The 27,081-nt window shown below is 40.9% G+C and overlaps 1 protein-coding gene across 4 annotated transcripts in view; it reads right to left on the bottom strand.

Annotated features, from left to right (window-relative positions):
- CAB39 (calcium binding protein 39) overlaps window positions 1-27,081 on the bottom strand; it is a 107,360-nt gene that overhangs the window by 6,700 nt on the left and 73,579 nt on the right. For all 4 annotated transcript variants that reach the window (XM_002812968.5, XM_054549962.2, XM_063713113.1 and 1 more), the window contains exons 3-7: window positions 23,358-23,522; window positions 21,073-21,191; window positions 15,506-15,674; window positions 4,038-4,097; window positions 276-341 (exon numbers count right to left, since the gene is read on the bottom strand). In XM_002812968.5, coding sequence (XP_002813014.1) covers window positions 276-341; window positions 4,038-4,097; window positions 15,506-15,674; window positions 21,073-21,191; window positions 23,358-23,522 — 579 coding nt within the window. The remainder of the gene's footprint in view (window positions 1-275; window positions 342-4,037; window positions 4,098-15,505; window positions 15,675-21,072; window positions 21,192-23,357; window positions 23,523-27,081) is intronic.

Below are 27,081 nucleotides of genomic sequence, written 5' to 3'. Positions count from 1 at the left end.
GCTCAAAATCGCAAAGAATGCACTGCTAGGAGATGAAGTCTTCTTCAAACTCCCGTTCATCCCCTTTCCGTGTCTCCACCTTCCTAGGAGGCAGGAAGGTGCTCCACATGGATCACTGTCCAACTCCATTCCTTTCCGCAAAAATCTTGACCCTCGGCAAAGGTATTTATTTCCCCCAAATGTCTATGACGCATCCTGCACATCTCCCTTTCCCCAAATCCACATTTCAAACACAAGGTGCAGAGAAATAAGCTATACAAAATGGTCTGTCATACCTTCAGTGACTGTCTTTTTGTCACATAATTTTCTGAATGAAGTAACTTCTCATATTCACTGAAAAACTAAAAGATAAGAAAACATAAATCAGGGTTATTGCAAAAAAAAAAAAAAAAAGACTGGTAGGTAACATTGTAAATTAGCTTAAGGACACGCTTCTCACACCATGAAGGCCAACAGCTGCCCTGGCTCCCCTGCCACTCTCTTTCATGTCTTCCTCTCACATGTTTGCTCTGAGACTCTCAGGTGATCCCCTCAATCCCTTCCATGAAGAGGGCTCCTGGGACTGAGACCCTTCCCAGTTTCAGCCAGGCCCACAGAGAGAGCTTAAATCCAGGCCTCTCTGTCACCCCAAGCTCCCTATGCACAAAACCTAACTCCCTTACCCCTCACGCTTCTGCTTGAGTCTGCTCTCATATCTTGATGCTAGATTGAAAAACTCGTATTTTATATAAACAAGAATTCAATTTGTTCAAAGCACAACCACAAAGAGAAAAGTTATCTGCTCTTTCAATGTATCAGGCAAAGAGATAAAGTAATTCGGAACAGAAATTAAGAGAGGAGAAATTCAGCATTGTGTTAACAAGGCCGACAACGAAGGTGGGGCTTAGGCTCAGACCTGGCGGATGGGAGGGATTTCACTCAGAAATGGAGGGGAGAAAAGAGAATCTGGGCAGATAAAAAAGGAAGGACATAGTATGAATGAAGCCCCGGGGAGAACAAAATGCCGCAAATTTAAGAACTGACAGGTCCACTAGACCTTCAAAACAGCGGTCACTGACAAGAGTGGCACTGCTGGAATGGTGAAGGCTAGAAGCCCATTAAAGCAGAGAGTTAGAAAACCGAAATGACAGGCACTCGGGGGCCAAGGCTATCCTTCAAAAACCTAGTAGACAAGGCCAGTTAGCCTTAAGATTTTATTTTTTGTCTGTCTGTTTAAACCACAGATAGGCTTAAAACATTGTGAAAGTCTGCAGCACTAGTATGACTGTTGGATCTTGGTGCTTTCCTGAGACTTTCCTTTGGTCATCACGAGTGCCAGGGGATGCCTGCTTTGTCATCTGTCCATGAGAGAACTACTGGTGTCCATGCTTTATGATGGGTCCTCATTAGTCATTCATCTGTGGTCTAGAGCAGGGGATGGCAAACTATGGCCTGCTGCCTGTTGTGAAAAGTTTTTCTGGAACACATCCATGCTCATTTGTTTACTGAACATGAATTCACTGAAAAGTTTATGTATTATTTACAGCTGCTTTCACAGAACAACAGACAGGAGAGTCAACAGAGACCACATGGCTTACAAAGCCTCAAAAATTTGCTTTCTGGCCTTCTTGGTTTAGAGCTAACACAGAATTATACATTATTTCTTTGCCTGCCTCTTGGCAGAGGTGAGCTGGCCATCTATTTGGTAAGTATTTGAGTTAGATTTCTCTCTTTTCAGAAAAAGCTGTTAAGCCTACCTTCTCAAATTATCATCAAACTGATGATCAAAACAACTGGACCTGCTTTTAATCAGTAACAAAATATATACATCTCAAGTTCTTGATAGAAGATGCAAGTTAAGATTTTCTGCTGCATCTTTGGATAAGCTTGGTTGCAAGAAACTTTTCATGGAGAACTGCCTGAAAAGTACGTATGTGGCCCCTGTTTCCTTCAGATTATGTTAGATTTTTTTTCTCTGAATCAGGACAGACAAAGAGTAAGTAACAAACCTAGACACCTGTCCTCCCACCCACTTCTGGGTTCCTCAAAGACTTGCTTTCAGGGAACTGCATCGGAGTTGAGCATTTTATTTACTGCAATGCCACGGCAATGACTGTCCACTACATGACACTGTAACTTGACTCTCCTTTAAGAATGCCAAGGAGAGAAACCTGTTTCAGGTCCCAGTGCTAGGAAAGGCTACGTTTCTTTTGAGCAGCCAGCATGTATTTTACTTTACAAATACTGTCATCTTTTAATTGCTTTTATTTCTTTCTAGGCTTTGGTTATTAGAAAGCTCAGAGCCAAACTGGGCCGGAATTTAGAGCATGCATTTTGGTGTAATAACCTCACCTGTGGCTTTAAATTACCCACATTCCCCCACTGCTTCTCCCTCTATAAGATCTGACTGCTTTCTATATATTTGTTGCCTCACATACGTTTTTCTAAAATCCTGTTACTGACGTCATCTATTAACAACATGTAGGAAGCTATTTTACTGCAAGATTAAATAGATTTCACTGTAGCAAATGTCTTGGAAATCAGCTAGTCTGTGTCTTTGGTAGGCCTTAAATTACTAGTATGTTGAAAAATCTTTGTGGTGATGATAAATGAACTAACATTTATTAAATGCTTCCTGTGTTCCAGGCACTGTGCCATGCACGTCACATACACGTTCTTATCTAATCCTCATGATGATACCAGTAGACAGGTACTATGAAGAGCCTTCTTCAGGGTGGAAGATCCTGAAGGCACAGAGGGTGCATGAAGGCAGTTGCTGAAGTCTTACCAGCCCATGGTAGGGCTGAGACTTGCAGCCAGAATCCAGGCAGTCCAAGGCTCAAGTCCATGCTTCTATCTACTGTAAAAAGGCCCTGATGATGACAGGGCTGCCATTTTAAAGCAATGAACATACAAGAAACGCACCCATATCCAAATATACATGAGCTGAAATAAAAATAAAGGACCAGCAATTTTTAAGCCATTTATGAGGCTACTTATGAAGGACTTGTGTGCTCAGTGTTGTGTTAAGTTCTTACTGGGAGTGGAGGGCAGGGGGAAAAGACAGGAAAAAAAAACACAAAAGAACAAGAAAGCATAGATTTTTGCCTCTAAGAATCTCATAATGTATTTGAACAGCATAGTGAATAATGAAGTATTAATAATACTTAGGATTTCAAAAATTTAAACAAGTAGTGGAAAAATTAAAATCTAAACCAAATCTTGCAGGATAGACAGGAATTTTAAGTGGACTGTCATTCTTCTAACCTCTTTACGGGTACCTATCAGAATCTTCGACGATGTGTAGTTAAACCAGTACATCACAACAGTGCTTGTGGGTATTGTGGAAGATCCTCCTGAGGCTGGCAGAACTGGCAGTGGTGGAAGAGATCATTTCACATGGCAGCCCTAGAGGCAGCTGTGTGGGTCTAGGGAAATCAAGCTATCAAGCACTCTGGAAATCATTGACAAATCTCTGGCGGACACTATTACCAGGAACATCTGACATTGACTCAGTGCTGGAAGGGACCTTACCGACAAGCTAGTCCAATGTCCTCATTTTACAATAAGGACGGACTTCTAAGTCCCCAAGCGGTTAACTGCCTTGGCCATGGCCACAAAGGAGTGAGCAGTAGAGCAGGAGCAGAGCCGGGCTCCCGTCCCCTCTGGCCAGTGCTGCTCTCATCCTATCAGCTGCTGCCTCCCTTTCTCTCTATTTGTATGCAGCAGAAATGTGGGGCAACTGATGGAAAAGGAAGGAAAAGTTAAAAAGTCAGATAATTTTCCTACTATCTTTACTATCATTTTAGCAGCAAAATGCTCTATTTTCCTCTTTTAAAGCAATAAAAGCTTCAAAGGGCAGTATGTCAATCAAAAAGATCTACTTCTGACCAAGTAATATTCTATAAGTTGTTTAAGTAGAGAAATAACTACAGCACCATTTATAAACATTACATATGCAAAATAAATATTCTAGTACAAAAACCTAATGTAAGTCTTTCATTTCTGGTAACAAAAGTTACAATTTATTATTTAAAAATAGTATTTCATATACTTACTCTATCATAATGCTGTTCCAAAAATTCTGCACTGAGCAATTTATGTCTTGTAAGTAAATCCTACAAAAAGAAAAAAAAAATTTTTTTACAGTTGTTCTCCAAGTTTTCAAAAAAGAGAATCCTAAAACATTCCACACCATTTTACCTAATAAAAACTGTTGTTAAAAATCACCATACTTAACATTTGAGCATGAATTGTATTAAAAACGCTGATTCTATAAGAGCAAAATAAAATCATTAATTATTTGGAACTGCAATTTTAATGATTATGATGAGTCATGGCTACAGCTCTTAGAAAAAATGATAAAGGCAATGGAAATATAAACTAAAGGAAAAGAATAAGGAATTGTAGTGAAATTAAAGTTAACACTCCCCAAGTGGGCTGGTTATTTAAAAACAAAAACACAAAAAGAAAGCTAACAGTAGTGGTAAACTGTCAAACAATTCCACGCCCACTTAGCACTCCTGGTGGAGAAAGAGGAAATTTCTTTTATTAGAAAAAGGATTAGAGGCTCTATTTTCTTCCTCCTAAGTTCAATCACATTCAGGTTCATAGCTAACGCAAATTTTTTAGAGGTAGAATGTGTTTTAGGTAAGCAGAATGTTGGTACGATAACGTAAAATTAACAATGACTGTGAACCTCCAGTCTGATTTTGTATTACCATGAAACAGAACCCTATGCCTCACCCTATAGCTTTCCCAAGGATCATTCATTCAGAAATATTTACTATGTGCCAGGTAAAATTCTAGGTGCTAGGGCTTCAAAGACAAAAAGATATGATCCCTGCCTTCAAGGACCTAGAAGTTAGCAAAGGACTAGCCTTGGTCTCACTGGGTGGGAAAGAGAATGGGGGAACAAGTGACAGCAGGAAGGCCTGGCCAGTAGCTGGTAAACTAATGGATTGAGGTCCTTCGTACCACTGCTAAAGAAGATAGTGCCAATCATCGCCTTTCTCCCAACCAACTTTCCTAGTTTTCATTCCTGTTTATGTTTGAAGGTTGCCCAGGTTACAAAGAACTAGTGTTTCTTGAAGTATGCTGAAATGAAACACTGGTTCTGAGAAATGCTTTAAGAAATGTCCCATGGTCAAGCAAACGAGGGAAGTGCCACAGCTCACTCCAGATGTCAGGTCCTAGACTGCACAGGGAGCTCTTTTGTCACTTACTTGCTGTGAAAGTCCTTCCCGAAAGGGCCTCTGTATAGGCTTTCCCCACTGCGTGGTTACCTACTGTTCGTCTTTCGGACCTCAACTCCTCCTGATTGGTCACCAGCACAAAAGCACTGGACATAGCTGTAACTTTACACTGGTTTGTGGGATTATTTGATTCAAGTCTCTCTTATGCCACACTGTAAGTTCCATAAATACCAGGATCGTGTCTGTTTTTATTAATCTTTGAATCCCCAGCACCTATGCAGTGCCCAGCGCATAGTAAGCGCTTAATATTTAATAAATCAATGAATGAACCAATAAAATCAGGGAACATGTCTGGAAAAACATCACATTCAGCAATCTTCAAAGTATGCTTTTGAGAAGGTTTCTAACCCCACCCCAAAGATTTACAGTTGTTCAAACTGCTGGATAGGGTATGTGTTATATTTCCTGATTATAACAGGGATGGCCAGGCAGGACCTACCCAATTTTTCCCAAATCCTTGAGGATTCAACAGGCCGTATTAAAAACCTGGAGTTTATTCTGAGTATCCTCAAGAGTTTGGCAAGAAGTGCTACAACGTTTCCCCTCCAGGGGAAGGAGAAGAGAAAAGTGGTAAGAGAATTTCTATTATCTTCCTACTGTGGTCCATGGGGTCAAAGATGCAGAGAGAGGAACATGAACACCTGAAGGGGAATGTATCCAGTACGGACAGCACCATTTAACATGCTATTGTGGTGTGTTTATGGCTGGTGTCCTGCTGTGGAGGTGCCACAGGGCAAAGTTTGTCTGTAGGGTTCACTGCTGAGTCCCCCACACCTAAAGAATAGTGCCTGGCCAAGGTGGGTGGATCACCTGAGGTCAGGAGTTCGAGACCAGTCTAACATGGTGAAACCCTGTCTCTACTAAATACAAAAACCTAGCTGGGTGTGGTGATGCATGCCTGTAATCCCAGCTACTCAGGAGGCTGAGGCAGGAGAATCGCTTGAACCCAGGAGGTGGAAGTTGCAGTGAGCCGAAATCACACCACTGCACTCCAGCCTGGGCAACAAGAGCGAAACTTCATCTCAAAAAAAAAAAAAAAAAAAAAAAAAAAAGCAAAGAAAAGAAAAGAAAAAAAGTGCCTGGCACAGAGCAGGCACTGACAATCTTGGTGAATAACAAACAAATGTGTTAACTTAGGAATTCACATGTCAGGATCCCTGTCAGACAGTGTTGCTTCTAACTTTTTGCCACTAAATCGTTGTGGAGGCCAGTGTGAGGAAGAGCAGCAGAAGGAACCTGCTGCTCACTGTTCTGTCATAACCTCATGAAGAGAGTGCCAAGCAGGAGGGTCCTGAGAGGCACTGGCTCTCAACTGGGGTTGGATTCTTAGGTACAGGCAGGAAGAAAGTATCTACTCTATAAAGCAAAGGCCCTCTAGATGTTAACATGTTGCACAACAGATTTTTACTGAAGGTTTGAGAGAAGCGAGTATTCACTCTGTAAGGTATCTCAAAAGCAGCCAGAGGCTCACAGATGGGCCACACAAAGGGGGACCTCTAACATCTTCCCATGTAGGGGAGATTCTATGTGTTACCATCTGGAAACTCAGGAAACTGCTGCCAACCAGAAATCAAATCTCAATGGCTTTGGGGTAGGAGAGATTGAAAGAGGCACTCAGAGTCTGCCCAAGGAGCAGCTGGACCCAGTACATTACAGGATGAAAACTCTTTGTTAAAAAGGGTCATTCAAAGGCCTGGGGTGGAGGGTTGGGGGGGGTAAAACACTAGTAGGAAAAGAGCAACTGTTAAGAGCCAGCTCAGAGAAAAAGGTGAATACTAAGCTGGGACAAGGAGGAGATGAGGACAATCAGCAGTGCATCTACTGAGAGATGAGAAGGAACCTTAGCCTAGTGACTGCAGCCAAAAACTTCAGACAGCTCAAACTGGGGTGAGTGTGGGTGGGAGGGGGTGTGTGTAGACCAACAGAATAGAACATAATGGGCAAAGGGCATGCAGACCTGCAAAGTTTAGGGTGCATGTGACCCCAGACCAGCAGAGTTGCTAGGTCAGTCAGCAGAGGGGAGAATAAAAGGATTCCTGATCTTCTATCTTTCTGAATTCCAGTCCATGCCAGGCCCTCATATAATGGAAGAAAGACTAGGGATCATTTCCCAAGTCCAGCAGACTAAGCAGCCAATTTTTAGGGTGGGCTGAATTTAAAAGCTTCCTAAAAGCTTGAGTTTGGGCTGAAACATCATGTGACTAAGACAGCCCTGGGATCCCTGAAGAAATCCTGCTAACCCAGGGGGCTTATTTTCACATTCATCTTGGCAAACCATATGGCCCCATTTCCTACTTGATGTTTGATTATGTCTAAGGACAAGAAACTCAATTTTTCCAGTTGTGTGGTTCACTGCTGGAGTTCTTACAGTGTGAAAGTTCTCCCTGTGCTAGGGTCAGACCTATCCCCAAGTACTACCCCACGAACCATCAGAGCCGACAGATGCATGTTTTGTCCATTTTCTATGGGACCCCACTTCAAATACAAGTAGTGCTCTCATGGCAGGTCCCTACCGAGTCTTCTCTTCTCCAGGCTAAATACGTCCAGTTCCTTTAACCACTGCTTGAATGACAGGGTTCTGAGTCCCCCTCACCATCTACTGTCTTCTGAAAGTCATCTATTTGTCTATGTGCCTCTTAAAGTGTAGCGCCTGGAATGGAACACATTTATGTGTTGTTACCTGATAAGCTCATAATGGAGTGAGACTATGAGTTAGCTCCTTAAGTTACATACTACGTGGTCACATGGAGCTCTGGGGGACACATTATCATACTGCTTAATTGTATTGGGGGTATTCAAAATTGTTTACTCAAAGTGGGCTCTGGTAGCCTGCCTGCCTGGGTCCACAGTCTGACTTCCCCATTTATTGTCTGATTTCAATCAAAATCTCTAGATTTCACTTTCCTCATCTGCACAGTCAGTAATAACAACACTTCCTTCCTAGCGTTGAGTATGGTAGGAAATTATCTACATTCTAGTAATTATTATACTTAGTATCTCATTTTATATTTATTATTATTGTGTTATTCCTCCATCCCATATTTTATACAGTTGGGTCCTCAAGTGGAAGACCTCAGTTATCTGTATTTAACTTCATCCTGCTATATTCTGGTCTCTCTGACCTTTCTAAGTTTTAGGATCCTGTTATCTGCTGTCCTTTCCTTCATGGCTAACATCTACACATTTGAGAAGTATGCCTTGTCACCTTTTATTTCAGTCACTAATAAAAACGTTCAGCTGGGTGGGGAAAGCCCCGAGGAAATTCACTAGTTTCTCTGCAGGGTGACGGCAATTTACATGCCAATAGCATATGCATATAACATACAACTGGTTGTGAATTACTATACGAAAACTCCATCTAGCTCAGTTTTACTGTTTCCATGAAAACAGATTTGTAGAATTATACAACATCTAGCATATCCTTGTTGTGATGGAGTAATTCTAACAGCTAATGTTTACTGCATAGACACTGTGTGAAGGCATAACTGATATGGTCATGTTATTACCTGAATCTGAACAGATGAAGAGATTGGAGGTTAAATCAGCAGCAGAGCTGGTGTGAACCCAGGCAGCCATGCCCTTTTACTCCCCCAATCCACCAGTACCTATGAGATCAATATGACTGAACTTCCTCTTAGTGAATCCATGATGGCTGTGGGTACAGTTTCCAAACTGCTCAGAAGCCATCTTTTTTTTTTTTGTATATATTTTTTTAAATTATACTTTAAGTTCTAGGGTACATGTACACAACCTGCAAGTTTGTTACATATGTATACATGTGCCATGTTGGTTTGCTGCACCCATTAACTCATCATTTACATTAGGTATTTCTCCTAATACTATTCCTCCCCCACCCCGCCACCCCACGACAGGCCCCGGTGTTTGATGTTCCCCGCCCTGTGTCCAAGGGTTCTCGTTGTTCAATTCCCACCTATGAGTGAGAACATGCGGTGTTTGGTTTTCTGTCCTTGTAACAGCTTGCTCAGAATGATGGTTTCAAGCTTCATCCATGTCGCTACAAAGGACACGAATGCATCCTTTTTTAAGGCTGCATTGTATTCCATGGTGTATATGTGCCACATTTTCTCAATCCAGTCTGTCATTGATGGACATTTGGGTTGGTTCCAAGTCTTTGCTATTGTGAATAGTGCAACAATAAATATACGTGTGCATGTGTCTTCATAGTAGCATGATTTATAATCCTTTGGGGATATACCCAGTAATGGGATCACTGGGTCAAATGGTATTTCTATTTCTAGAGCCTTGAGGAATCGCCACACTGTCTTCCACAATGGTTGAACTAGTTTACACGCCCACCAACAGTGTAAAAGTGTTCCTATTTCTCCATATCCTCTCCAGCACCTGTTGTTTCCTGACTTTTTAATGATTGCCATTCTAACTGGTGTGAGATGGTATCTCATTGTGGTTTTGATTTGCATTTCCTTGATGACCAGAGATGATGAGCATTTTTTCATGTGTCTGTTGGCTGCATAAATGTCTTCTTCTGAAAAGTGTCTGTTCATATCATTTGCCCATTTTTTGATGGGGTTGTTTGATTTTTTTCTTGTAAATTTGTTTAAGTTCTTTGTAGATTCTGGATATTAGCCCTTTGTCATATGGGTAGATTGCAAACATTTTCTCCCATTCTGTAGGTTGCCTTTTCACTTTGATGGTAGTTTCTTTTCCTGTGCAGAAGCTCTTTAGTTTAATTAGATCCCATTTATCTATTTTGGCTTTTGTTGCCATTGCTTTTGGTTTTTAGTCATGAAGTCCTTGCCCATGCCTATGTCCTGAATGGTATTGCCTAGGTTGTCTTCTAGGGTGTTTATGGTTTTAGGTCTAACATTTAAGTCTTTAATCCATCTTGAATTAGTTTTTGTGTAAGGTGTAAGGAAGGGATCCAGTTTCAGCTTTCTACATATGGCTAGCCAGTTTTCCCAGCACGATTTATTAAATAGGGAATCCTTTCCCCCATTTCTTGTTTTTGTCAGGTTTGTCAAAGATCAGATGGTTGTAGGTGTGCGGTGTTATTTCTGAGGCCTCTGTTCTGATCCATTGGTCTACATCTCTGTTTTGGTACCAGTGCCATGCTGTTTTGGTTACTGTAGCCTTGTAGTAGAGTCTGAAGTCAGGTAGTGTGATGCCTCCAGCTTTGTTCTTTGTGCTTAGGATTGTCTTGGCAATGCGGGCTCTTTTTTGGTTCCATATGAACTTTAAAGTAGATTTTTCCAATTCTGTGAAGAAAGTCAGTGGTAGCTTGATGGGAATGGCATTGAATCTATAAATTACCTTGGGCAGTATGGCCATTTTCATATTGATTCTTCCTATCCATGAGCATGGAATGTTCTTCCATTTGTGTCCTCTTTTATTTTGTTGAGCAGTGGTTTGTAGTTCTCCTTGAAGAGGTCCTTCACATCCCTTGTAAGTTGGATTCCTAGGTATTTTATTCTCTTTGTAGCAATTGTGAATGGGAATTCACTCATGATTTGGCTCTGTTTGTCTGTTATTGGTGTATAGGAATGCTTGTGATTTTTGCACATTGATTTTGTATCCTGAGACTTTGCTGAAGTTGCTTATCAGCTTAAGGAGATTTTGGGCTGAGATGATGGGGTTTTCTAAATATATAATCATGTCATCTGCAAACAGGGACAATTTGACTTCCTCTTTTCCTAATTGAATACCCTTTATTTCTTTCTCTTGCCTGACTGCCCTGGCCAGAACTTCCAACACTATGTTGAACAGGAGTGCTGAGAGAGGGCATCCCTGTCTTGTGCAACTTTTCAAAGGGAATGCTTTGGTTTTTGCCCATTCAGTATGATATTGGCTGTGGGTTTGTCATAAACAGCTCTTATTATTTTGAGATACGTTCCATCAATCCCTAGTTTATTGGGAGTTTTTAGCATGAAAGGCTGTTGAATTTTCTCAAAGGCATTTTCTGCATCTATTCAGATAATCACATGGTTTTTGTCTTTGGTTCTGTTTATGTGATGGATTACGTTTACTGATTTTCGTATGTTGAACCAGCCCTGTATCCCAGGGATGAAGCCCACTTGATCGTGGTGGATACGCTTTTTGATGTGCTGCTGGATTCAGTTTGCCAGTATTTCACTGAGGATTTTCGCATCGATGTTCATCAGGGATATTGGTCTAAAATTTTTTTTTGTTGTGTCTCTACCGGGCTTTGGTATCAGGATGCTGCTGGCCTCATAAAATGAGTTAGGGAAGATTCCCTCTTTTTCTGTTGATTGGAATAGTTTCAGAAGGAATGGTACCAGCTCCTCCTTGTACCTCTGGTAGAATTTGGCTGTGAATCCATCTGGTCCTGGAGTTTTTTTGGTTGACAGTCTATTAATGATTGCCTCAATTTCAGAGCCTGTTATTGGTCTATTCAGCGATTCAACTTCTTCCTGGTTTAGTCTTGGGAGAGTGTATGTGTCCAGGAATTTATCCATTTCTTCTAGATTTTCTAGTTTATTTGCATAGAGGTATTTATAGTATTCTCCGATGGTAGTTTGTATTTCTGTGGGATCAGTGGTGATCTCCCCTTTATCATTTTTTATTGCGTCTATCTGATTCTTCTCTCTTGTCTTTTTTATTAGTCTTGCTAGCGATCTATCAATTTTGTTGATCTTTTCAAAAAACCAGCTCCTGGATTCACTGATTTTTTGAAAAGTTTTCTGTGTCTCTATCTCCTTCAGTTCTGCTCTGATCTTAGTTATTTCTTGCCTTCTGCTAGCTTTTGGATGTGTTTGCTCTTGCTTCTCTAGTTCTTTTGTGATGTTAGGGTGTCAATTTTAGATATTTCCTGCTTTCTCTTGTGGGCATTTAGTGCTATAAATTTCCCTCTACACACTGCTTTAAATGTGTCCCAGAGATTCCAGTAGGTTGTGTCTTTGTTCTCATTGGTTTCAAAGAACATATTTATTTCTGCCTTCATTTCGTTATTTACCCAGTAGTCATTCAGGAGCAGGTTGTTCAGTTTCCATGTAGTTGTGTGGTTTTGAGTGGCAGAAACCATCTCTTTAGAAATACTTTCTAGAACCTTACACAGGCACAGTCTGGGGAAGCTACCTTCTTTTATTCTAGAACATTGGAAACATATTTTTGGCTTTCTAAAGCCCCTCCCCATCTCCTTAATTCCTCAAAAAAGAAAAAAAAATTAACAAATATTTGGCCATCTGGTTTACTGAGTATCCATTTATTCAAGCTATGAATTTTGGACATATTTAGAGCATTTTTTTTTTTTAAAACGGAGTCTCACTCCGTCGCCCAGGCTGCAGTGCAGTGGCGTGATCTCGGCTGGCTCACTGCAACCTCTGCCTCCCACGTTCAAGGGATTCTTATGCCTCAGCCTCCTGAGTAGCTGAGACTATAGGCACACGTCACCACAACTGACTAATTTTTTGTATTTTCAGTAGAGACGGGGTTTCAACATGTTGGCCAGGCTGGTCTCAAACTCCTGACCTCAGGTGATCCACCCACCTCAGCCTCCCAAAATGCTGGGATTACAGGCGTGAGACACCGCACCTGGCCTAGAGCAATTCTAATTTCCTTTAAAGACTCAGCACCTGTTCCAGGGCTATGGATGAGCCACATGTTTGGAAATTTGTGTGTGTAGAGCACGTTTTCTGGGAGGGCGCTCTTGCCACATTCTCAAAGGAAAGCATGAACCATAGATCTATTCTCCTTTTCCATTATAAGAATATGCTCTGCAAACAGGAGACTAGCAGCAAGACAGGAGAGGAGCAGCAAGGTGTCCCTCCTTGTCAGCGCCTCTGGTGTGCAGCTGTAAGGCTGTTCCTGCTGGTCTTCCTTTCTTCCCTGGCTGGAGTTTCTTTCAGGGAGGAGTAGGAAGGTGATTTCCACCTGTCTGCTAGTTTAGCCACCCTGAGATTATGATGGGAGGTCTGTCCTCTCTTTCACGTGTTGTCTTGGCTGTAGACTCCGCTTAATTTTGTTTCTTGGAGAACCCTCTTTTGGTGGGCCTCTCCTCTCAGCTCCTTCCTTTCCATGCAATCAGGAGCACCTGAGATGCAGAGTCCAGGCCAGCTCCCCAGTGCTCTCTCTTCCAGAGCTCACTCTTAGGACACTATCTTGTTTTATGAAGCTTCCTCTTTATCAAGTAGAGGTGACCTGCCTGGCTGCCCAGTCTCTCTCTCTGGCCACCATGACCTGAGAAGGCCGCTTTACCCATAGCGATCCATCACTGCCATTTTCTCCTTGGTGAGAATTATCAAAAGAAGTAACCCTAACTGAAATGAAATTATCAGCCAGGCCAGATGAGACTCACTGCAAATCCCATTTCCAGCACGTAGTCAGTACATCTCTCTCACCTCTGAGCCATCTTTGCCATCTATGCCAGAAGCATGTCAACCACATCCTGACGGGGTCAGGGGTCTTGCTGCATTCTCTCACACCACTGCTGCTCAATCCTCTTCCCTCACCCTCATGTGGCCAGAGTACTGCCACCCTCAGGCTCCTGGCTGTCCTTCCACACAGGGGAATCTCTCCTTGACACATGGTGCTGCTACACCGCTCTTCATGGCAGGTCTGCTACTTCTGAATGGGGCACACCCTTCCACCGATGCATTATAAGCATGAGTCCTAGCCCACCAACTGTGGTGACACCACTCTATGCTATAATCTCAAATTCATTTTGTTTTGCTTTGTACACCTACATACAAATATCTGGGGCCTCACCTGAGGCTTTCGACTCCCTCTTTAAGAGTTTTGGGAAATAAATTCCTGGGGAGCTCTCACACTATGACCTGATTCTCATTCAATAAATCCCTGGGGGCCTTATGACCTGATTCTCATTCAAGGTAAAACCCTAATTATCAGGTCCCCAGGTTTCATCCTATCTTTAGGGCATTCATTCACTCTGAGGTGGAACATATTTCACCCAGAGACCAAAGTGTGTGCTCATTATTTCAGGGGCTTTTCATAATCATGAAAATGAACCCTCACAAGAAAGTGTTCTCACTGTGATAGTGTTCTCACTGATAGTGTTCATGGTTTCTGAGCATGGTTGTCTGCATATCAGTATGCTAAATACTGGTGTGTATATATATATATATTCTTTGGTGTATGTATGCATGTGTGTGTGTGTGTGTGTGTGTGTGTGTGTGTGTGTGTGTATATATATATATATATATACACACATATATATATATTTTTTGAGATGGAGTTTTGCTTTTGTTGCCCAGGCTGGAGTGCAATGGTGTGATTCTCAGGTCACCACAACCTCCGACTCCCGGGTTCAAGCGATTCTCCTGCCTCAGCCTCCCGAGTAGCTGCGATTACAGGCATGTGCCACTACGCCTGGCTAATTTTATATTTTTAGTTGAGACGGGGTTTCTCCATGGGTTGGTCAGGCTGGTCTCGAACTCCCAACCTCAGGTGATCCACCCACCTCAGCCTCCTAAAGTGCTGGGATTACAGGCACGAGCCACTGCGCCTGGCAAGTATTGGCTTATATTAAAACAGCTCTAAATATTTACTCATAAGGTTAGGCAATTTATATAAGGGAATGTAACCTACAAAGGCTTGCTCTCATAGTAAAAGACTCCTGCTTTATCCATAGATTGTAAACAGCACAGAACCTTGTAACTCAAAACAAGAATCTGCACATTGTACAGTGCTGTCACATCATGTATGTATTTAATTTATACAAATATACACCAAGGGAGGAAAGGTAGATGGGGGAGCGGGGAAGATACATTATGATTTGAATAATGTAGGTGATTCTGTCCACGCTCTACATTTAACAGACATGATCCAGTGTGAGCAGAGATGGGAGAGGTGAATCCACTGTTTCCTTGGGCCTGTCCACAATGTGAGTATCTCTGTCCTGAATGTGGTCCTAATATTTCATGAAGTGTATATTCCAAATTAACAGAAACCTGAACAGAAGCCAACTACTTCATCTGGTGCTTAACCAAAAAAACTGCTACACAATGTTTCAACACAGGAGAAAACCCGGTTGTTACATATGCTGTACAGTGTAACATACTTAATCATAATTTAACAGCAAAGTAGAATTTTGACCACACAGGACTTTTGCCTTTTAGACAGACTTTAGAATCTAACTTTTCCACCCTTTTAAAGCTGTGACTTTACTGCATATACCTCTATCACACAAACACATATAAAATGTATCTTTCTCTTCCCACTAGAGGGCAGCCACATGTAGATTTAGGAGGGCAATGAAGGTTTAGAAAAACAGCACACCTCTGACTTTCAAGCATATTTAGAATTCTAGTTTTTGTTACCTTGAATGTGGCGAATGCATCTGAAGCTATGTCAAATGTTGACATTTCGACATATCTGAAGAAATCATAAAACTGTTCCGACCACAAAATGATTTTTGCAAGTGGTTCATGTCTGATGCATTCTCTTAACATTATTCCACAATTTAGAGCTATTTCTGGAGATTCATACCTGCAAAAACAAAAAACCAAACAAAAAAACCAAACATGATCGCTCTTTCAAAACTCCAACACTGAACAGCTCAAACTTTCAGGGCAAAGAAAGTTTTCAGACATGTATCCTAACTAAATGACCATCGCAGATTACAGAAGGTATTTCTGTCGGAGCAGAGCATGAGCTCAGGTAAACTGACTCCAGAGTGCAAACACACACTAGTTGGTGATGACTGCCTTAAACCAAAGAAAAATAGCCACACGAGTGACTGTGTGACTAAAGGTTCATTATTTAAGTTGAAAGATTTCAAGAGAAGTATTTTGGGTCATACCACTCCATACAGGGGTTAGCTTTTACAGATGGCGCTGTTGACACTCAGAAAAACCAAAAGCTAAATCAAAAAACAGAAAACAAAGTATTTCCCCAAATTCAGAATATCTAAATAGGTCTATAAATATATAGAATTTGTACCTTGTTGTTTCAATTCAATACTCAAGATAGTACTTGGAGACCCTCAGCCACATGTAAACACTACCAAGCTGATAAGCTTCCTCCTGAGGACTTCACAAAGTGTCCCCATCAGAGAGACCAGGGGTCACGGAGCAGGCAGACCCCCCTCATCAGCTCTCCGCACACAGCCTTCCCTATGCTCATCTCCATGTCTCTGGCTTCTTCCTTCCCCGCCATTAGAGAGACACCTCTCAGCCAAGCAAGTGGCATTTCCCCTTCAGATGTGCACAAGCCCTCTGACTGGACTCTTCCGCCCCCTCAAACACATTGCTCTCTTCTACTTCCTCTCAAGCTGCATGCACTGGCTTTCTTTCCACCTCACATTCTCCTCTAGTCATATTCCATTTCCCAACACACTAGTGAAATAACGGGCCAGCAAAGATTCTCTCTTGGCTAAAAAGAGTCTTCTACTCAAGTGTCCTGACAGTGCTGTAAAAAACCAAACCAAAATAAAACTTTTCACGTTCTCCTTTCTATCTCTCTGACTGTTTCCATTTCTTGCCTGGCTGAGGTCTTCACCTGTTGCCTACAACCTGCTAGTGAAATCCCATACAATCTCATGGCTCCCACCATGACTACTAACCCCACCTCCACGTCTGCTCCTGAATTAGGCATTTTCTGTTGCCTCTGGACAACTTCCGTTAAAGGGCTACCATAAACTCAACGTGTCTCAAATCAAATCTCATCCCCCTCCATAAAATCACCCCCACCCCCTGCTTCCTCATTTCTATAATTTGGCATCATTATTTTGTTTCAGTTACCCAGTTCTAAACCAGGTCTAACAGAAATTTCCATGTTTTGTTATCTGTGCTGTTCATTATGGTGCGACTGGCCACATACAGCTACTGAGCAAGTGAAATTTGTCTAGTGTGACTGTGGGGTTGAATCGTCAACATTATTTAATTTCAATTAATTACATGTGGTTAGTAGCTACTATACTGGACAGCCCAGTTCTAAACCTTTCCTTCTTTACTCCAAATCTTCCCAACTTCAATGTCAGGCTTTAAAAGCCTTCAAAGGCTTTTAAAAATATTTTTCTGATTATCTTAGTTTCATTTCCTTTTATCCATTCCCACTGCTACATTAATTCATACCTGGACAATTGGAAATGATTCCTAGTCAGCACCTTTGTTCAAGCTCTGTCATAATAAATCTACCCAACACACAAGTGTATCAACAGCATTTCCAGCTTGGGAGCTTAAAATGATTTCTTCTAGCTAATCAAATAAAGACAAACTCCTGGACTTAACTGTCCAGTCTTCCTCTCATTAGATCTCCTGTTCTAGCACAGTGTCACCTCCCACCCTGCCATACAACTTTCAAATTCTCTCCTTATTGCTGCCAATCATGTTATGTTCATTCCTGCCCCTGTACCTTTGTTCCCAGTCATATGCCATTAGGATGCCTTCTCTCTCTTTTCTGTCTATGTAAATTCTAAACTACCAGGAACTCCCATCTTAAGTCCTATTCCTTTTATCAACCCTTGCCTTATTAACCCAAACCACATTTTATCCTCTGAAATCCCGTAGCACTCATTTGTTATCTAGTAGTGGTGTCCTCTTACACATCATAGATCCTCAACAAAATAAAACCACACTCCTTGGCATCAGTGGAGGCATGCAGCTAGAATGCTGACCGGCTCTTACTTGATGGAAATACCTGCTCACAAAATGGCTGATCATACAATTCATCTTTGCTGAGCTTTAGTAGGCAGGAAAGACAAGGTTAAGACAGTTTGGTACAAGTTGAACAGGTTTTGATGGAGGCTTGTCAAGCTTGTCTAAATGATTAAACCATAAACCAGTAAATAAAAGGCAAACAGTTATGCTGTATAACCTGTGAGCACTAGAGTGAACAGCATATTAACATGTAAATTGCCAGTAAAAAAAATCGTCTCCAAATGTAGTCTAACGCTAGCAATACGACTTCAAATGCATGTTAATATTAGCAGCATGGCCCCCCAAATAAATATCTAACATAGAAGTACTTACAGCCTAAGAAGATAATCACACTGTATGGAAGCAGTCTAAATTAATTAACAAAAGTACAAAAATCTTAAAATGCAGTTCACAGCGCTCCTTGAAGAAACGGCTGTTTCCAGGTCTGGCAGGACTCGTACAAAATGAGCAAGACGGTCATCCTACGCCAGAAGGCAAGGAAGCAATCACAGACTGATGGGGTCTTGCCAAAAGAACACAGAAGGCAACTTGAAGGAGCTCCCAAGGGCCAAAGATGGGGCAATTTGGACACAAGAAAGTAATGACTGGAATGGATTGAGACATATCAAATATAATTTTAAAAAAGACAAAAACGTGAGTTTATAATGATCCTTAAAACAACTCAATACTTATCTAAGGAAGTGGCCAGGTCACCAACTGATTATACTAAAAAATAATACCTGATTATACTAAAAAATGACACTATTTTGGGGTAACTAAGTCATCAAGGAAGAAGGGTTCCTCTTTATAGAAACAATTTAATTATATGAAGAAGAAATAACAGAATCAGGAAACTGCCATTCTGAATCTAGGCAATGATTCTCAAAGGAAACTAAAACCAGGAGGTGAAAGGTCAATGAGAATTTTGTAATGGACAGATTACAGACTGAGAACACCTGCATCCACCAGTCAATCTGAACATCACCAGAAATGGGATAACCAGTGCCACCCAATACGAAGCACACAGCACCATCCATGAACTTTTGCCCCCCTCAAAGTGAATCTGAATCTAATAAAAATAGCCAGATCTAACTATCCACCACTTAAATCACTAGCGGATAGTGGAACATGTTACAGAAGCAACAGGAATGCCAAGTCTAAAATATATGATTTTTCTACAAAACAAACAATCCAGGCTTCAGCAAAGAGATGGCATAATATTAATTATTATAGATTAAAAGAGAGCTCAGACTTATATTAACCAAATTCAGTTTGTGGGCCTTGTTTGGAACTTTTTTTTTTTTGGAGACCAAGTCTTGCTCCGTCACCCAGGCTAAAGGGCAGTGGCACAATCTCGGCTAACTGCAACCTCCATCTCCTGGGTTCAAGATATTCTTGTGCCTCAGCCTCCCGAACAGCTGGGATTACAGGTGTGTGCCACCACACCCGGCTAATTTTTGTATTTTTAGTAGAGGCGGGGTTTCACCATGTTGCCCAGGCTGGTCTCAAACTCCTGGACTCAAGTGACCCACCTGCCTTGGCCTCCCCAACACTGGTATTACAGGCGTGAGCCACCATGTCCGACCTGGAAGTAATATTAAATAAACTAACTGTAAAATGCCATTTTTGTGAAAATTGAGGAAATCTGCAAATTGGGCATTGGACATTAGGTTTGCAAGTGGTATCGTAACTGTGTTATACTGTGTTTTGTACTGTGTACTAGGGATGCATACTGAGGTGATGTCATGTGTCAGAGGAAAAAGGGAGCAAGGACTAGAGGAACAAGAACGACAGAACATTCGTAACTGTTGAAGCTGGGTTTAGGGTTGGAACCGGTATGTTACATATTCCCTCTAGTTGTACGTACATTTTTCACAACAAAGGAGGTAGGCGGGGCTTCTGGTGGGTCCACCAGTTGCATTCTCCATGCTACTTCCTGGCTGGAAGTGTCTGCTCTGGCCAGCACAGGTGAGAGCTCTAAACTGTAAATTGTATCTCAAAAGTCTTTCTTTACATGCCATTTAACAATATTCCATATCATGCCTCTGATTACTCTGAAGTGAAAAATGTCAGCAGAGTTAACTAATGTATTGATTTTAATAATCCTTGGTTTCTATGGAAAAGGAAATATGGGCTTTAAAAACACACAAAAGCACCTGAAAGCTGCTCTAAGATCACCACAATTTCACACTACTCACTACATGTTTTTACATACAACTCTGAATTGATACAACAAAAAATCAGATGCCAAAAGTTCTGTATCCCAAAATCTGAAGAAGTAACACAGATGGTTAGAAATAGAAAGAGGGAAACAGAACGCTGGCATGCAACACAGGCACTGACTCACACTTTGTCTAAACAAGTTTGAACTTGGGGGAAGTGTTAAACCGCAGAGACGTGAATCAGACTGAGGCAAGCTATAAAGCCAGGAGGAGTAGAGCAAGCTGATTCACACCAACAGTCATGCCAGGAACATGCCTGCCCACCAACTTAATAGAACAGACCACCATCAATGCTGGGACACAGATGCACACCATACCCGGGGCTGGCACACAACTCTGGTGTGAAACAGCAGGAGGTTACCTTGCCAGTCAATGAGGCTCAGGGATGAGGGAGAAGGGCATTTGGTTCTATGGTTCGGTTTTCAGGCTTTTTTAAACTGACAAGACTACTCAAACATTAATTCCTGCTTAGACAGTAGTAATTTCAGGAAGATGCACTGTGAATTACCAAATTATATGGATTAGTAAGTGGACACAGAGAGGTAAAAATCAAAGGACACTACTTCATAAACATGTACTTTGCTGACTCAACAAAGTAAAGCTGTAGAGAATCCATGCTCCATTTAAGACGCAGCTTTTACTGCCTTACAGCGAGTGTATTATGTCCAAAGGAGATGTCTTTCAATATATAACTTAACTGATACTTCAATGAAATTCAACTTTTTTAAATCCTAGAGAACAGAAATAAGACCACAGAGAATTATTATTTTTTCCTTCAGTCATGCTGGATTTATGAATTTAAAAGCTCAGAATTCACCTAATTTTAAATTCCCACCTGTAGGGCATTTTCAAATTCAATTTAGCTCACAGGTTGAATTTCAAGGAGGGAAATGTGTTCAAAATCTATGGAAAAACTATCTAACTACAGAGAAAATGCTTCCCACATTCAGCATCCTGTTTTTTTTCCCAAGGCAACCTTTCCTTTATGTTCAACTGAGAATACAAATTTTATTACATTGTACATACCCTTTCAATAACATGAACAAAATATTCTGTTGGGTGCAGATGTATTCAACAGTAGGAGTTCTCGTACCAATTTGTCTTCTGAGAATATTGTTGAAAATTTGAGCCACGTCTTTTTTGCCCTATTAGGAATACAATCATTAACATATTTTCCTGACTAAACATCAAAATGCCCATTCACCCTCCCAAATGAACTCGAATAAGGCCATTGTACTTATTGTTATGACTGAAATCTGACTTTAACACATTCGTAGACATTAAATTATCTCATTTGTAATTCCAAATTGTAAGTTTACTAGTGTACTATTTTTAACATGAACAATGTGTTGACAAAAACAACAATGGGTTGACTATATTCCACATATAATTTCCACCATTTCTAAGTCTCAGGATCACGCTGACTCTGGTATGAGAAACAAAACCCTGCAATATGTTAACAATCTAAGGGATCTGAATTCCACCCAAATGGAACAAGCAGCTTCAAATAAGATGCTTACATTGGGAACACTATATGTGCTTTCCTTTCATAGTGATGGAAGGAGAGGAAAATATACTCTGCTGCTATACTAAAAATGGAATAATTCTGTATGAAGCTGGGCTTTAATGGAAAGTAGACCTATCTTCCAATTAAACTAGGCCTGTTTAGGGAAGACTTTATATAGATTAATAATGAAGGTACTGAGTATCACATGATACAGTAGTTCAGAGATCAGAACTTCATTACACTACTGTACAAAACAGACGGATCTTTCCAGTGAATCTTACAATCAGAAAGCTGCACAAGAAATCAACAAATGGAGAACTGGACTCCAAGTGGCATTTCTGAACAGCCACTTGCTACAAGGCTAACAAGCCCATAGGAGAGTGAGTGAAATGCTAGCTTTCCAGGGTATACCTAAACCACAGACAAAGAGATCATCCTGGGCCCCACACTAGCTCAGGAGCAGTAATGGCAATCTCTAAGAACCAGCCTTTAGGGCACACTTTTAAGGTGATGTCTTTAAAGTTCCACATAGATATTAAATTCAGTGTCCAGGTCGGGTGGAGGCAGACAAAGGAGAAGGAACCTAGATGTTCCACTACATCCCCAACTTTGCAGAGGAAATAAAAATTGTTGCTGTTGGAATTTGATACATTATTAAAAATACATGAAATCAGCTATAAAATGGAAACATTGCAGTTCTATCTGCTCTACAGTAGGACAGAAATAAAATTTTCTTTATTTTATTGTCAGTATTATACTCAACTTATGAACCATACCCTCTCATCCTTTTCCAAAATTTAATCTGGCTATACGTCTGTCATTTTCTCCTCTGGAACATGTACCTGTCTTTCAAGCACCTGTACAGACATCCACTCACTCAGGCTGACAAACACTGGGGCTTAAAACAAAGCACACTGATGACAAAGAGTTAAAGAGGCATGGCCATGCCACAGTGCTTCATTAGCTTCATTACCATATATGCATCGCAAATATTCAGATGGTATCCAGGATCATTATTCTCACTGTTAAATCCACTAAATATTTAACATAGCATGATCCAACTGTATTAACTTGGGCAACAATGTCAAATGTCTACCAGGGCTGGGCAGGAGATGCAAATGGGCCCTGAGACAGGAGGAGTAAGCTGTGCCATCTACAGCAAACCCAGGTGTAGACACCCTGTGATGCTACTCTGCTCTAGCTGAAGGGACAAGTAGGACTATATACCCAATATTGCTAGAATCAAGTTTTTCAAGAGAAGCCAGAAATTCAGATCGTGTATCAATGTCCTGTCACTCAAATGTTATACTAATTTAAAATTTAAAAGCAGTGCTAAGCAAACAAAACACATATGGTCTCTGGTTGTAATGAATTAACAGGTAATGAAGGCATAACTGGATGTTCTCTTAAGATTGTATCTTCCTCTGAAATTCTAACATTGTATAGCCGTCTTTAGATTGTTTATTCCTTGAAAGTCAAGGGTCAGTGAATTATTAGAGCACTAGAGTGCTCTAATGAGCAGTTGTTTTTTAAAACAACCTAAATGAAAGGGCATAATGAATATCTAAGAAACTCCATGTCCAATGTGATGAAACAGGGAAGAACCCTGTCCCAAGCCTGAAACACCCCTGGGTTCCTGCCTTTGCTCTGCTAATCAGGCAGGCAGCCCAGACATGCTGACAGAGGTCAGTAACCCTGAGCCAAGAACCCAATAGGAATCTTACGATGTTCCAAAAGAGAGAACGTATGGAAAAGAATTATGCACAGGGTACTGTTTTTTAAAAATAAGAAACTGATTTCTTACCTCAAAGTCAATGAGCTGTAAATCAGCTACCAGGGTGCTAAGGAGCCCACTATTATAGAGTTCTTGAGCAAGCTGAGCTACTGCTTCTGTCTGAGGCTCTTTTTCATTTGTGCCATACAGAATTTCTTTCATGGCAACCAGATTTTTGGAAACTTCTTCTGTAGCCTAATTTTAGAGAGAGGAGTTGGGAAGAGGAGAAAAAACAATTCATTTGAACAAACATGTAACACGTCAAAATTTGTCAAATCACCTCTCTATATTACAGACCCATGGACCTATGAACAAGAAGCAAAGTGGGCAAGCTCCATCCTTGCCCTCAGGAGCTGGGCGCTATGTATGCGTGCGCATGGGGACCAACATGCATACACCACAGGAAGGCCAGCATATGCACAACACAGACACCTAAACACTGAAAACCATGTTTATGTATGGCAGAAACAAAACAGGGAGAAAGGTTCACTTCCTCAAGTGGGAGGGAAACATCACCAAAGAGGCAACTGGGCTGATCCCCAAGAATGAAGAGATTCTGACAAGCAAGTATGGAGGATAAGGAATGGCATGAGCTAGGGATGAGGGAGAAGGGAAAGCACAAGTCCTGTCACAGAAAAGGTGTGGAGGAAATAAGGGAGAGAGCAGAAAATGGGTGAGTGCAAAGCTAAGGTGTTAGTGATAGATATAAAGTCACTAAAGAGCTTCTACTTCTGCTCAAGACAGAGAAGGGCCAGATTTACCTTTCCCCATGAAAAAGACTAATGAGTAGGATAAGATACATAAAACGACTTTTTGTTTTGAGACGGGGTCTCGTGCTGTCGCCCAGGCCTAGAGTGCAGTGGTGGGATCACAGCTCACTGCAGACTCAACTTCCTGGATTTAAGAGATCCTCTTGCCTTAGCCTCCTGGGTAGCTGGGTTTCCCACAGGTGTGTGCCACCATGCCAGGCCGATTTTTGTATTTTTAGTAGAGATGGGGTTTTGCCATCTTGCTCAGGCTGGTCTCAAACTCCTGGGCTCAAGCGATCTGCCCAACTTGTGCTGGGATTACAGATGCGAGCCACCGTGCCTGGCCAAAACAATGACTTTTAAAAAGTGGACTTCAGGCAGTACAGCACAGTGATCCCTGAGAGAAGGAAACAAATGAGGGAAACTTCATAATTACCCTACCTTCTTGCTAGGCCACAGCACAAGGAGGGGGGAGCCAGCCAGAAGAGGTGTTCTCCATTAGTTGAAGAGGCAGACCTAGTAACCCAGGGAGGCCAAGAAGACTAGAGTTTACAACAGCGCAGAGTGGCAGAGAGGAAAGAGCTGCCCAGAAAGAGCATGGCAGAGACCTGCAGAGCCCACTCACGTCTTCAACTGAGTACTGATAACCACACGTGGGTAAGGAAAGTAGTCAAGGCTAGGAACCAGAACCTTGGAGCTCACATGGGGCTGGAAATAGCTCCTGTTTCCTACCAGTCTAATGGAAAACCTCATATTCACTAGTCATCAAGCAAAGTACTCAGGGGGTTTTGCCTCAGCAGGCATACAAAATTAATCCTAGGCCAAAGTCTGATCTGGTCCTGCCCAACAAAGCTTAACAGCAATCCTGGAAAGGACCAAAACCGGAAAACACGACTAATAATAATAAGAACTAATCAACAGAAACAGCTGTGGAAATGGCATAGATGGCAGAATTACTCAACAAGGACATTAAAAGAGTTACTCAATAAGGTCATTAAAATAGTTACTACAACTACAAATAGTTATCTATCACTAACATGTACCATGTTAAGTAGAGGAATGAAAGGCATAAAAAACACCTGAATGAAACACTTAGAAATAAAACTACAAGGTCTAAGATAAAAATTATACCAGATGGGATTAAGAGCAGATTAGACAGTAGATAAGAATAGGTTAGTAAACACAAAGAGAGAGCCTAAAAACTATCTAAAATGAAACTTAGGGGGAAAAAAGGGACATCTCATTAGTGAGCTAGGGGATAACTTTAAGCAACCTCACAGATGTGTAACTGCAGTCCCCAAAGGAGGTGGAAGGGCAGACAAAATATTTGAAGACATAATGGATGAATGTTTTCCAAATTTAATAAAAACTGTAATTCCATAGAGCCAAAACATTGAAAAATCCCAAGCATGAGAAACAAGAAGACAATATCAAGGCATAGAATAATCAAATTGCTTAAATTCAGTGATGAAGAATCTTAAAAGTAGCCAGAGGGAAAAAATATTATGGACAAAGAATCAAAGAATGACAACAGACTTCTTGACAGAATGATGCAAGTCAAAAGATAGTGGAGGAACATTGTTAAAATACTGGAAAACACAACCAAATTGTCATTCTAAAATTTTATATCACAGCAAAAATACCTTTCAAAAACAAAGGCAGAATAGAGTTTTTGAGACACAGAAAAGTAGAAATATTTCATCACCAGAAGACTTGTACTTCGTGAAATATTTAAGGAAGTCCTACTGGCTGAAGAAAAATGATTCTTCACAAAGGAATGAAAAGCAATGAAGATAGTATTAAACAAAATTTTCCCTTTTATTTAAAAGAGAATTGGCTCTTTAAAGCAAAAATAACAATGTATTCTGGGGTTATAACATATGTAGAACAAAAAATACGGCAACAATAGCTCAAAGAGGTGTAATGGAGGTATATAGGTATAATGTTGTCAGGTCCTTATAATAACTGAAGTAGTATATTTCCTGAAGATAGACTATAGTAAGTTAAAGGTGTATACTATAAGCCCTAAAGCAACCACTTTAAAAAAAAAAAACAACCCAAAAACAAAATCAAAGATTTATAGCTAATAAACAAACAAAGGAGACCCAAGTAGAGTATTAAAGAGACATAACATGAAGGCTATAAAAACGTATATAAAGTGAAGCATTTATGATCAGAAATATACTTCAAGCAGATTACTTTGCAGATTCACAAAACCTCAGTGTTTAGCAGTACTTAGAGGATCATATAGTCTCATGGTATTCAGTTATGTAACCTTTTAACCTTCCTACCAAATCACATGACTTTACCTTAAATATTTCCAGTGTCCAGTAATGCAGGATTAGCTGAATTCAGAATCAGATAGCTGTTAGACAAATTTACGAGACAAACATTGCCTCATTACACTGTCTACTGGCCCTGGGTTTGTACTGCAGATCAGGCAATATTTTAACTTCTCTTCCACATAAATCTCTTGAGGGCAGCCTGCCTATCTTCCCTAAATTGTCATCTTCTCCAGAAAACCTCCCCTCAGGTTCTTTGATTAACCTCCTAAGAAAGGCAGAGCTAACATTCAGCCCTATCCAGAATGGTACAATGCAGAAGACACCAGACCACCACTCCTCCCTTACAAATGTTAGTGCAGCCCAAGGCTACCTTCTAAGAATTTTGCAATTATATTGTATAATTGAGTCAGAGAGAGCTTACAGTGAACAAAACGTCTTTGGCTTTCACAGGTACTGCTTGGTAAAGACAGGTCTTTCCAAATGTTATTCTTAAACTGGGGCGAATGACACTGCAATGAAGACTTTAATTTTTCTATTTAATTTAATCTCATCAGCCCATCATTCAAGATTATGGCAGTAACTCTGGATTCTGATGGACATCCAATGTATTAGCTAAACGCTCTCACATACATATGAAAATCTCATATGTATGTCTCCCATGACCTGTCTCAATCATTGACTAAAATGCTGGAAAGGAATGACGCACGAATAGAGCCCATC

Source organism: Pongo abelii, chromosome 11 (genome assembly GCF_028885655.2).
Source record: "Pongo abelii isolate AG06213 chromosome 11, NHGRI_mPonAbe1-v2.0_pri, whole genome shotgun sequence".
Classification (NCBI taxonomy): Eukaryota; Metazoa; Chordata; class Mammalia; order Primates; family Hominidae; genus Pongo; species Pongo abelii.
This window is presented reverse-complemented; position numbering and strand designations above follow the sequence as displayed.